The sequence below is a fragment of the Bidens hawaiensis genome, unplaced genomic scaffold (assembly GCF_021521415.1).
Source record: "Bidens hawaiensis isolate Kalapana, Puna unplaced genomic scaffold, B.hawaiensis_p1.1 tig00042260_1, whole genome shotgun sequence".
Lineage (NCBI taxonomy): Eukaryota > Viridiplantae > Streptophyta > Magnoliopsida > Asterales > Asteraceae > Bidens > Bidens hawaiensis.
Window position 1 is genome coordinate 86,571 of NW_027497474.1, and position 13,253 is coordinate 99,823.

General features: G+C 39.6%; 1 protein-coding gene across 1 annotated transcript; it reads left to right on the forward strand.

The window, feature by feature from the left end:
* The first annotated feature begins 11,550 nt into the window (after window positions 1-11,550).
* LOC143593485 (uncharacterized) lies at window positions 11,551-12,246 on the forward strand. Its single transcript, XM_077073101.1, has 2 exons — window positions 11,551-12,067; window positions 12,179-12,246. Exons 1-2 carry the CDS (start codon window positions 11,551-11,553, stop codon window positions 12,244-12,246), a joined length of 585 nt encoding a protein of 194 aa, XP_076929216.1.
* The last annotated feature ends 1,007 nt before the right edge of the window (window positions 12,247-13,253 follow it).

The window sequence follows — 13,253 nt, forward strand, 5'->3', positions numbered from 1 at the left end:
GTAACTTGGTAGTTTTTACCTATTGGAAAGGAGCCTCATTTATTTATGATTTATATATCTCAATTGTCGCTATTATTTACGGTTTCACATATGAGTTATGGATTTTGCCTCATATTATATATACAAAAAAATCATGGGATTGCTCATGAACATTTGTGTTGACAAAAATATATTTTATGCAATGCTACAGGTTTAATAATGAGTTGATTGAAGATTCAAATACGCTATGTTATTTTGGACCATTTATGTTATTAGTTAAATGAACTATTAATTTTCTTTTAATTTTGTTATTGTATGAACAAGTTGTGTTGTTAGTGATGTTGAATGAAATGAATGAGTTAATTAAATATTGTCACTTTACTAGTGTCATGTGCTATCCGCCGTGCCCCGAGCTGCTACGTCGCCTTTGGTCGGGGTGTGACAGTTTCTGGTCGGGGGTACGGCATGAGCATACCAGAAACTTTGAGACAGTAATATAGAAATCAAATGAAAACATAGCCGTTGGAATCAGGTCAAACGGATTTATACAACTCAAGATATGAAATATTTAATGTTTAAGCGAGCTGGTACTGCTCAGAGACTGAACTTCGAATCTAGATTTGGGTTCTGGTCAGTACACTCAAAATGTCAAGACAAACATAAAAGTCTTCTTGCCCGAAAGCTAATTTTGACCAAAAACAGTAGTAATCAATTAAACACAAGAATTGACTTTTATAACCTTAAATGGTTCGGGATCAAATTGACCCATGGAACACCCTCAATCACTGAAATTGATTGAGGGATTTTGTTTAATTAACAAAAGCACGCAAAATCACAAATGACAACCTACCCGAATTATGGTTAGAATGATGAGAAAAACCGAGTCAAAGGCTTTTGAAGCAACCAAAGTCAAAACGGAGGTTAAAGAACTTGAAAGAAATCTCCAATAGAACACTAATTCATGAAATTTTGGGATGGAGGCTGAGTTTTCAGTAGGGTTTAGGGTTTTTATGATAAGTTGGTTTAGATAATAAAGTCCAGAAATTCGTTTATTCGTTGTAACAATCTTCAAATTGATAAGATATTTTTAGATATTGTTTGTTATTTTTGCCGCTTCCGTTCGTGTTTGAGAAAAGGAGATACTGTTTGATGAGCATGTTCGGAGTTAGAGGGCAGCTTTGGAAGAAGACTTTGGCATCATATTTCATGCGCATATTACCAGCTAAGTCTTTTTCATTATCTATCTTGCTTGTTTATTTTTATTTATTTTTGTTTTTAATTCTTTTAAGTTTTTTAGTTTTTTTATTCCGAATTTATTTTTATTTTTCGTGCTTACCCATCCATTAAAGACAATGCAAAATTTAAGTGTGGGGATAGCATATTTGAGTCGTAGTTAAATTTTAATCAGATTTAAAAAAAATTGAAAAAAAAGTTTTGTAAAATATCCCTTGATTTTGTCTCTTTTTGCACATAAATGGGAGATGAGGATAATTATCGGGTATCGGTTTCTCAAACTACTAATAATATGAGATAATATTAAAGAAAGCGTACTAAGCTTTGGATGTGTCGGTAGGCCCAACTAGTCTTGAAAGGCTTCCCATTGCATATTCTTAATAAATCTAATTAATCTTAGATTTTGTGGATTCTCATCCTTGGGGGGACAGTGAAGCTAAAATTCGATAAGGTATAGGGAGTATTACCACAAGCTGATTACCCTAAGGTGGTGAGAATTGAATGCACTTTAAAATTAGCACGCCACTCCATTTTATGAAAATAAATAAAGAGTGGTAGCGCCCCGCAAATGTCCAATTTTATACGAGCTATAATCGTTAGTTATATATTTTTAGGTAAAAGTTGCCTAAGTGCGCAATGAAAAAATAAATAAATAAAAAAGAAAAGAAAAAGTGAGAAAAGTTATGTAATGAAAAATGCCAAATAAGCATTCTCAAAAATAGAAAAAGAGCCCAAAGTACACATACTAGACAAGACTGAGAGCTTACGAGTTACCAAGGGGATGATGACTCTGAGGATACACTATTGGGGCTTGAAAATTTCTAGTCAATAAATATTTTCTTAGGAAATATATAGGACAAAGTCCAATAATATGTAGGGCATGCTCGTACGACCTCACTTGACCTATCATCCATAATTCCATCTAAGTGTATTTTCTTCTTACCATTAAGGGGTTCTTATCTTAAAGTGATATGTTGAACCAGTTTGCTTCAACTCGATTATTTTTAATTGCCTTTACTATGCTTGAGATGGGGTAGGTGGATCTTAACTCCAAAGGTGTGAGACCCATAGGTTTTTGATATCACATGAACTTAAATGTTTAATGTGCGTGGGGGCTTGATAGGATAGTGGCTGGGTTTAAGTGAACAACAATATCGGCAATCGCAGTTTTTACGTTTATCTGAGCTTTAAGATAACCTAATATGTTTTTAAGATCGTGTTTCTCCGATTCTCATCCCATTGCAATTACACTTTTTCAGGGACGAAAAAGAGATAAGTGTGGGGATATTTGATATAAGGCTAAATATATATAACCCTTGTATATTTAATATAATATTTTATTAGTTTTCGTTTGGTTTTTATTTGAATTTGTATATTACTAATTCATTTGAATATTTTAGGTTCCGGGTTACAATCATGTCGAAAAGAGGGCAAAAATAAGCAAAATGGAAGAAGGCCCATCGCGCGGCACTTTGGGCTCAGTTTTCTAGAATCTTCTACAAATATTAAGTCTATAGGCAAAGATTTCTAGAATCTTCTACAAGTATTAAATTTATGGGCTCAGATTTCTAGAATCTTTTACTAATTTTAAATTTACGGGCCTTGAAAGTCTATATAAACACCTATAAACTTAACACTAATCATTACCTGAATAACCTGAAAGCCACATCCGATTTTGGGGAGTTCCAAGGCCTAGGAGTGCCTCTTTTGGAGGTTTTGTAGGCTTAGAATCATTCGGTGGCCTGCTTATCGATCAAGAACGAAGACCCCGGGTTTTATCACCTTTTATCTTTCGTTTTTTTTGTTTTCCACCATGATTTCGTTTTTTATTGTTATGTTTGATTTTATCATGCTAGACTAAACATTATAGACTACCTAGGCTTATGATGAACCTTTGTTGATGTTTAATTTTGACTTAGGATTTATTTATCGTTATGGTTTTATGAACTAGTAAAAGGTTTAATTATACTAAATTGATACATATGTGTGCTTAGGATTGTTTGTTGAGTTTTATTATTCCATAGTTGCCTTGATTATTGTTTGTCATTATGATAGGTTGCTATTGTTTATCTTGGATGCAATTTTTTTTTTTTAAATTAAAACAATCATGTTCATTGGATTACATCGAAACAGAAGGCAAGCTGTAAGGTGCTAGGTTATTGATAGGTCTTTGTTGATCAGGATTGCTAGATTTAGTTCTTCGTAAGGAGTTCGTCTAGGTTTTGATTGATTAACTTTGTCTATCGAGTCAATTGAATATATTAGACTTCCTTTGTTTCCGCGCTGTAAGGTAGGATTTCGTATAAAGTAACTAGTTTTGTAAGACCCCGAATCCCGGGAATCCTACAGTTGGTATTCATAGAAAATAGTTAACTGCCGTGAGGCATAATCGGTAACTCGGCCTCGCTGCATCAGAACACACCCAAGCCCCTGGTAAGAGGCATCTGAATAAACAACTAGATCGTCAGTGCCGTCGGGTAACGCTAAAATCGGAGAATGCGTCAACCTGTTCTTTAATTTGAGAAAAGCCTCCTCCTGCTCGGTACCCCAAACAAACTTAACACTCTTCTTGGTCAACTTGGTCAACGATGAAGCAATTTTCGAAAAGTCGGGAATGAAGCGGCGGTAATACCCCGCCAAGCCCAGAAAACTACATATTTCGGACGGAGACTTAGGAAATTCCCATTCGTTTACGGCTTCCACCTTTGCAGGGTCAACCAAAATACCACTTGGGTTAATAACATGACTCAAGAGCTGAACCTCGTGTAACCAAAAAGAACACTTAGAAAATTTCGCATACAACTTGTTCTTTCGCAGAGCTTCCAAAACTTCCGTGAGATGACCGGCGTGATCGGATTCACTTTTGGAATACACAAGAATGTCGTCGATGAACACAATAACCGAACGATCGAGCATCGGCCTACACACCCGATTCATAAGATCCATGAACGCAGCCAGTGCGTTGGTCAAACCGAAAGACATCATGAGGAATTCATAATGCCCATAACAAGTGCGGAAGGCAGTCTTAAGGATATCTTCCTCACGAATTTTCAACTGATGATACCCGGACCTAAGGTCGATCTTCGAGAACCAACTAGCTCCTTGGAGCTGATCAAATAAGTCATCGATCCTTGGGAGAGGGTACCGATTCTTCATAGTGAGTTTATTCAATTCACGGTAGTCAATGCACATCCGCATGCTACCGTCCTTCTTCTTAACAAACAGGACCAGGGCACCCCAAGGTGAGATATGCTCGGTCGAATGAAGCCCTTGTCGAGCAAGTCTTCCAATTGAACCATCAGTTCTTTCATTTCATTCGGTGCTAGACGGTAAGGAGCTCGAGCAATGGGTTTCGCGCCCGGCACAAGGTCTATCTGGAACTCGGCCTCGCGATCTGGTGGCACATCTGACAAATCATCTGGAAATACATCCGGGAAATCTCGAACAATAGGAACATCACCGACGGTAGCCAAATCTATTTTCACGTTTATAGCATACGCCAGATACGCCCCGCAACCCTGCTGCATCAGTTTTCCCGCCTTAAGCATGGATATGATATGTGGCGTCGCACCATTCCGATCACCGAAGACCATAATTTGGGTCCCATTCGGGGCCGGCCCTTAGACGTACAAGTTTCTGACCGCAAACGATCTGAGCATCAACACTTGTGAGACAATCCATCCCAAGCACCACATCGAAACAGCCAAGCGGCATCAAGTACAACCGCACCTGAAATCTATACCCAGACAACTCAATGGAACAACCCTGAATAGTCCTAGACACGGAAACGGACTTTCCTACGGTGACCTCAACCTCAAACACATCGACTACGCGCTCGAGTGATTTTTTCAACGAGGAACAGAAAGCGGTAGACACAAAACTTCTACTGGCACCCGAAGCAAATAAGACCGACGACTGTAATTCATCAAGTAAAAAGGTACCTGGGATAATATTACACTACTGCTTAACTACATGATCATCACATACGATTCCAAAGGATTGAGAAATTATAACGGTGGAATAAAAGAGGAATAAGGAAAAAGTACCTGAAACAACGTCCGTATCATCCTTCGCCTCTCTCTTGGAGATGTTGAAGGCCCTCCCCCTGGCCTTCGACTTCTCTTCCACTTTCCCTCTCAAGGAAGTCCCCTGACCGGACCCCCCCCCCCCCCCGCCTTGCTGGTATGACAGTTTGATGCCAAGTGGTCGGCACCCTTACAGCGGAAACAAGTCAACGTCGGACACTCGAAATGGGGTGTCCAACCTTATCACATCGAAATCAGGAGCCAGACCCAATCTTATATTCCCCCTTGTGCGGTTTCCCGCACTTCTTTCAATTACCAAACACCGCATCCCTCTTAAAATTTGAAGTCTCAGTCTTTACCCCCTTCTCAGTCGAATTAAAATTGCTTCCCCCGGGTCGTTTACCGTACGAGTTTGACTTCCATGTCTTCTTAGTCTCGGTCGGGGGTAATTTCTCCCTCTGATCATACAACGTGCCTGCTAGGGTAACCACCGAGTGAAAGGAGCTCATGTCGGTGGTCTCCACACCCCTACGAATATCTGCCGGAAGCCCCTTCACATACTTTTTAATCCTCTTGGCTTCGGGAGTAACCAAATCGGGACATAAACGAGCCATCTTGTTAAACTTTGTGGTATACTCCCGATGCGTCATACTGCCCGCCTCCAAGGTCAAGAAATCCTGTTCAATCTTATCTAATTCGTGTGGAGGACAAAACTGATCCAGAACCAATTTCTTCAACTCATCCCACATCATCCTCCTAATCGAGCGATCACCCATAGCCTGCGCCAAGTTATCCCACCAACACAGTGCCTCAGAACAAAAAGAGGCAGTAGCATAAGTCACCATATCATCCCCCTTACATTTACTAACTCTCAGAACGGCCTCCATCTCCCTCACCAACTGATGTGCTGCCAACGCATCTTTAGTACCATCGAAAGAAGGAGGATCACATTTCTTAAAGTCACCATACGAACAACCCCGGGTAGATACACTAATAGCCCGTACATCGTCTTCATCCCCACTCGGTACATACACCTCTTCCTCCTCCTTGACCTATGTCTCCTTACCCTTCTTTTCCTTACCAGAACCAACCAAAGACTCCTCCATGGCCCTATGTAAGGCCCCATTCCCGGTAACCCTACTTTGGTGTTGGATTTGCTCATAAACACAGTTTTAAAATCAGAGTTAATAAAAACTTTCGCGGAATAATTAAAACTTCATGCATTACATTAAAAAACATCAAATCATGTCTTAACATACAAGTTGTCTTTTCATAAATATTAACATAAAATAGTCATGACACTTCTTCATGGATACCAGTCTCTTTAGCTCGTGCCATGTGTCCCTCCTCAAGCCAGCTGCCTCAACCTATTTGCCAGCGTGCATACTAAAAGTCAGCTACGCTGAGTGAGTTCTAGTTAATCAATTAACCTACATTACATTCATACCATACTCATACGTGTCCGGAGATACGTATTCATACCTTATTTACTATCACTTCTTTCATACATACTTTACATACATGCATACGTTCTTTTCCTTCATAAACCCTATGGTATACCATAAGCTATTCTATCTTAGACATCACAGATATTGGAAGGGTCTGGTCCCTAACATCACAGATATTACAAGGGTCTGGTCCCTACTGTCTCGAATAACCTTACCACAATACCTGTCATATGTATATAATATATACACATGATCATACATATAATCATTATATAATAATAGCATTCCATACATAGTCATACACTTATCATACACTTACCATTCAAGTAAATGTATTAACTATCACATGGGAGTATGCACACAGCCCCGAAAACATAACAGATAGGAGGGGGGGCTAGAACTCACCTGGAGTCGGTTTCTCTTGCCGTTAACGGTAATGTCCTTCCTTAGTTGTGCACGGCTAACTGTACAACACATTACGCATGTCAATTATCCATTACTACTACTTCCTACATCTAAGTTAGTGAAACCCTCAACTAACGGGGGTCCGGGGGCAGCGCCCATGGAAGAGGGGTCTAGGGGTGACAGCCCCTAGCAGGGTCCAAGGGGCAGAGCCCCTGGCTGGGTTCACTAACAGTCCTTTAACAAAAATGGATCAGAAAATGAATTTCATGAAATTTCGCATGGAAGAATTTCGCTTCGCATGGAATTTCGCTTCGCATGACTTTGTCGCTCAGCATGGAATTTCGCTTCGCATGACTTTTTTCGCTTCGCATGACTTTTTCGCTTCGCATGACTGTGCGATACGAAAATATTGATTTCGCTTTGCATGGCTGTGGGATACGAAATTTTGATTTCGCTTCGCATGGCTGTGCGATGCAAAATTATTGATTTCGCTTCGCATGGCTGTGCGATGTGAAATTCCTGCCTTTCTTCGTTTTTACCATTTTAAAGCCATTTTTCTCCTTGTTTCCTCCTTAGGACCCGATTCTACTCTTTTTTTGTGTTTTGGGTTGTACCAACTTTGCATACCCGTGTTTCTCATAGTCCGGACGTCACCTTTTTGTTCTATAATACACCCGTGAGGCTAAAACTCACCAATTCATGTTTTTCTTACATTTCACAACCCGATCTATCATTACATCGGTTTGCATGTCGATTCTAACCATAAAACTTAACCCTTTGGCCGAAGCTTACCTCTGGGTTCGATTCAGATCTGGGCAACCCCGAAGATCTGGACATTTTCTTGATGTTTAAGATACTCGAACACCAAGATCCTCCTTGCTTTAGCCTGGATTCGGATTCGGGTCTTGAGAGAAAATGTGTGTGTTCTTGAGTGTGTGTGTGTGGTGAAAGGGAAGAAAGTGGTGAAAGGAAGGAGGGGTTGGGTTTATATAGGGGACTATTGGCCCCACAACCCACTCACACTTCTAATTCCATTTATTATCCAAATATTAATACACCCAATTAAGTTAACGACACACAGTTAATTATAGAAATTTCTGTTATTTATAATTCTCAGAAAAGCGGATGTTACACCCTAACAGCCTCAGCAACGATCTCGGGAATGGCGCTATGGAGCACCTGGTAAACCTCATCCGCGAATGCGGCGCACAAAGCAGGATCTAAGGCTGGGTTATCCCCCTCCTCATGAATCGGGGTTTCTTCCTGCCGGGGAGTAGGGATCTCACTCTCGGCTTCGGCACGTGGCTTACGACCATGACCACAAACACTAGGACGGCCTCTCTTAGCTGCACGAGTGTTAATCATGACTTATACCTACAAAGACAGAATTTTAACACGGTCAAGTTCAAGTGGCATTTAGAACATGTAAGGTAAGGATAAACTGCTAATAACGTTGATCAGGTGTAATTAGTCGTTTACTTTACCCGCCCGTCCTAATCACCCCCTGCCTCTAACCACATTAGCATTCTATCTAACACTTAAACAATTAATCACATACTGGAACTTTAAAATTTAAAGGAATGACTAACAATTAAAGTTACCTCTTGGCGTGCAGCTACTCGCGGTGGGCATACTAGTCTCTTCCCTTACAGTTCGAGTTCAAGCATTCGGGGATGCTCGGATCCCTCGAACCATGGCTCTGATACCAACTTGTAAGACCCCGAATCCCGGGAATCCTATAGTTGGTATTCAAAGAAAATACTTACCAAAAGTATTTAAACTTAAAACAATTCATTCCATTAAAAAAACCAATTCAGAGTATAATTCAGCGGAAAACCATAATTAATAAAATAAGTTCCCAAAACCCGGGAATTATGCCCAAAACCAATTTAAATGTATTTGATAAAACTTTAAAAAGAAATGTTCAATATTTAAAACTTCCGTCTACATATGCCCTTCACCGTCCAAGTAGCTTCGTGCATGTCCAAGCGATAATGCATCCTCCTCCTAACCTGAAACTCACACTAACATTCACACAAAGTCAGCTTGAGCTGAGTGACTTCAAGTTTTATTAATTAACATCTATAATAATAAGCATAATAGTCATTCCAAGAGTTTCAAAATAATCGGGATATAACAGTTAGGCCATCCTCAACAATAAATAAACATTCTTATAGGTATATATAAACATCCTTATAATTATATATAAACATCCTTATAATTATATACCTACATATATATAATCCAAGTAATAACATCAGGGTCGAGCACACGTACAACCCAAACACGTAACATCTCATCCAACGTATGAAAACACAAAGTAGGCATACGTAAACATACTTAGTCGATAACGACTAATAAACATCACCAATTATTGGCCATACAATAATACATACAAACATACCATAATATCATCCCAAGGCCTACCCTATACAAGTAAGCTTATACAAAATAGTTTAAACAGTTCATCAAGCAAAATCGTTTAGGTGTGCATGCTAGCCCAAAAACTTAAAAAGGGTAAAAAGGGGCATCACGAACTCACCTGACACAAGGCACGAATTCATCACGAACTAGAGAACCCTAAGTATCCCCAAAACTCAAACGCTTGCCGGTAGACATACAATCATTACAAATGACATCGAAAGGACTCGTTTATCCTATGAGACGTCCTAACATGGTTCGAGTTACCTAAAGCCTCAACCTCATCAAACTCAATCATAACAGCCCCCGGGGCCTTACATTCACCAACACGACCCTTAGATACTCCCGGGAATAAAGAATTCCCAAATTACCCCCGGAAGCACTAGGTGATACCAACACGCGCGTTTAAGACTCGTTTAGGCAATTAACATCCAACTCAGCCCCATGTGGACCCAATATGATAAATTCACAGCCAAAAAGTCCACACGACGCTACACGAGTCAAATGGGTCAGTAACTCGCAAGTACAACACACCAACTATTCAATAAACGCAAATGTGCGTTGTACCGACCCGTTTGAGTAACCGACAACCAATTCAGCCCCAATACTTATAAAAACCATTTTCCAACAGCCCGTACACTAAACCGAAGCTATCCGAACTGAATTGGTTATCACTTACTTCATATCTCGCGTTAAACGCAACAATCTACCATTCTAGTCAACCGAAAACAATCTTTCAAACTACAACTAGTTGACCAATCAAACGAACACCAATGAACATGGTTTTAAAGTATGTTGTACTAGACATACCTAGGAAGATTTTGGTGCAAAAACCTCAATCAAAACAGTCCCAAAACCGCTCAATTGGACAGGCAACCGGTTAACCTAAAACAAGCCATTTATCGATCACTACGCGCAATATAATGATCAATTAAGGTGTAAAAGACTTGGGGAAACATAAAACTAACCTTGAATTGAAGTTTTAGACCCTAATGATGGCTGGAAAAATGAAAATCGCAGGTAGGGGAGGCTGCTGGAGTGCCGATCGCAGAAAGGAGAGGGGGGAGCTATGGTTTTGTGTTATATAAAAAATGTTACACTTTAGCCCTTAGAGTTGGAAAGATATAGCAGCTTGAGGGAAAGTTTAAATGATTTAACGTACCGGGATGACGAGAAGGTTCCCGAGGAATGCCGGTTAACTCTCAAGAGATATACATACTTTACAAACTTTAAATCTTTAAACCGAAAATTAACGGGTGTTACAAGTTTGTAATTAATTAGGTGACCGTAAGGAAACTTGATTTTTAATACTGGTGTGCGTTAAAACTTATTAAAAACTCATAGGTGTCTCGTGAGAAAGGTCAGGGGTCCTGTTCGGGTTTTCTCTTAAGCGTCTATTTTACGATCCCAGTTCCATAACTAAATATTCTCCCGGTTAATTGATAACTGAAACTTAGGGGATTCTAGCCTAGGTGGTTGTTTGTCATCATCTGAATTAAGTGTGAGTTCTAAGTTTAGTCGTCTTTAGTTTTCTTAATTAGTTTAAATTAGTTTATAAATAGTTTATTAGTAACCCCCCCCCCCCCTAAACAAATAATAAATAAGTAGTCATGTCTGTAGTTGAGTCTAATTTAGCTAGTTTATGTAATTAAAAGAGTCTCGTGGGTTCGATATCCGGACTTACTTAGCTGTACTAGAGTCGACCGGTTCACTAGCCGGTTAGTAGTTTAGTTAAGTTTAAGAGTCTATAATTTATTACTTAGTGTCTAGGTTAGCATTTATTTAGTTAATAAATTAATAACTACTTTTAGCACATCAAGTTTTTGGCGCCGTTATCGGGGAACGAACCTGGGTCACCCGCGTGATAGGTGGAAATACTTACCACTAACTATGGGTCACCCCCAGGTCAGTTTTCGGGTTCAACTAAGCAAAGTCTGGCAGCTCAGTTAAATACCATTTCTACTCGTAGTAGGGTTTTAGGTCCGGAGAGAGAGATTGAGGTAGAGGAGAGAGATGAGTTAGTTGATGAGGAGATAGTGATGGAGACTCCTGGGAGGGTGCAACCTAGGCTAGGCCCAGCAAGTACCGCACCAACCAGTGAGCCTATAGTTAGAGGAAGTGAGGAAAAGAAACCGAGAGATGTTAGGCCTTCACCGCTTATTGATCATGCTCGTGTCCCGTATCCAGCCCGTCTTAAGAATCAAAAATTTCATAGAGAATACGGGAACTTCTTGGATATGTTTAGGCAGCTTAGGATTAATCTTCCGTTTATCGAGGCCCTCCAACATATGCCGAAATATGCCAAGTTTTTGAAAGATCTTCTTAAACGAAAGGAAAGTCTGGAGGATCTTTCAACCGTTCCACTGAACGGAGAGTGTTCGGCAGTAGTTCTCAACAAGGTAACCGAAAAATTACCCGATCCCGGTGTTTTCACTGTTCCATGTTTGTTCGGTAGGGATACCTCGTGCCAAGCGTTAGAGGACCTAGAAGCTAGCATAAACTTAATGCAATATTCGTTGTTTGAGAAGCTAGGCATAGGAAAACTCACCCTAACCCGTATGTCGTTATCATTAGCTGACTGTTCAATAAAGTACCCTAGGGGGATCATAGAAAACTTGCTCGTGAAGGTTGATAGTTTAGTTTTCCCCGTAGATTTTGTGGTTTTAGATATGGAGGCTGATGAGGGAGTTCCTATTAATTTAGGTCGTCCATTCTTGCGTACTGCTAACATATAGACGTTTTTATGGTAAGATCACTCTTAGAGCTGGCGACGATAGTGTCACTTATGTTGCTAAATCCATGAGACACCCGAGTGGTCAAGACGGTCTCATTAATCGATGTCATCTTGTTTATGCGATTGAGTCTTTTATTCTGGGCATGAATCCACGTCTCGATCACCCCCGTTCCATCAGTGTTTGTTTGAAGGAGGAGAGAGAGGTCGCGAGTTCTCGAGAGTTGATGGAGTATGATAGAGAGAGAGGTGGTGGTCTGCAAAATTTTGTGGAGTTTGGAAAGATTGAAGATGAATGGTCGTATCGTGATGCAGTTTCTTGGAGGACCATGGAGCTTGACCATGGTGGAGGAAGCTCCACTTGGACAGTCGAGTAGTTCACATAGGAGAGTTTCTTGAGTGAAACTCAAGTGTAGAGTTTGTATATTTGTCCCATCTTTATTTTTTTTAAGTCTTGTCGAGTCACTAACGTAGATTTTTGTAGTTCTTCTTTGTTTTTGTTTTTAAAGATTTGCAGGTTTGAGCTAGAAAATGACCCACATGAAGTTTAATGCAAAATTCAAGTGTGGGGATGGAACAGCTGACCTATATACTTTTTATTATTTGCTGCTATTTTTTCATGTTTATATATTGGGTGGGTTGGTTGGTCTGGTGACATGTTTTTAATGTTTAACATCTATCAAATTAATAAGATATTTTTAGATATTATTTGTTGTTTTCGCCACTTCCGTTCGTGTTTGAGAAAAGGAGATACCATTTGATGAGTACGTTCGGAGTTGGAGGGCAGCTTTGGAAGAAGACTTTGGCATCATCTATCTTGCTTGTTTATTTTTATTTATTTTTGTTTTAAATTTTTTAGGTTTTTTAGTTTTTTTTATTCCAAATTTATTTTTATTTTTCGTCCTTATCCTTGTATTGAGGACAATGCAAAATTTAAGTGTGGTGATAGGACATTTGAGTCGCAGTTAAATTATAATCAGATTTTAAAAAAAATTGAAAAAAAAAGTTTTA

What these genes read in the sequence shown, in the direction of transcription:
- LOC143593485 (XM_077073101.1), top strand. Translation starts at nt 11,551, where the DNA reads ATGGAGACTCCTGGGAGGGTGCAACCTAGGCTAGGCCCAGCAAGTACC. An exon ending in AGGAAAACTCACCCTAACCC is followed by an intron (nt 12,068 to 12,178) that starts GTATGTCGTTAT and finishes TTGTGGTTTTAG; the next exon opens with ATATGGAGGCTGATGAGGGA.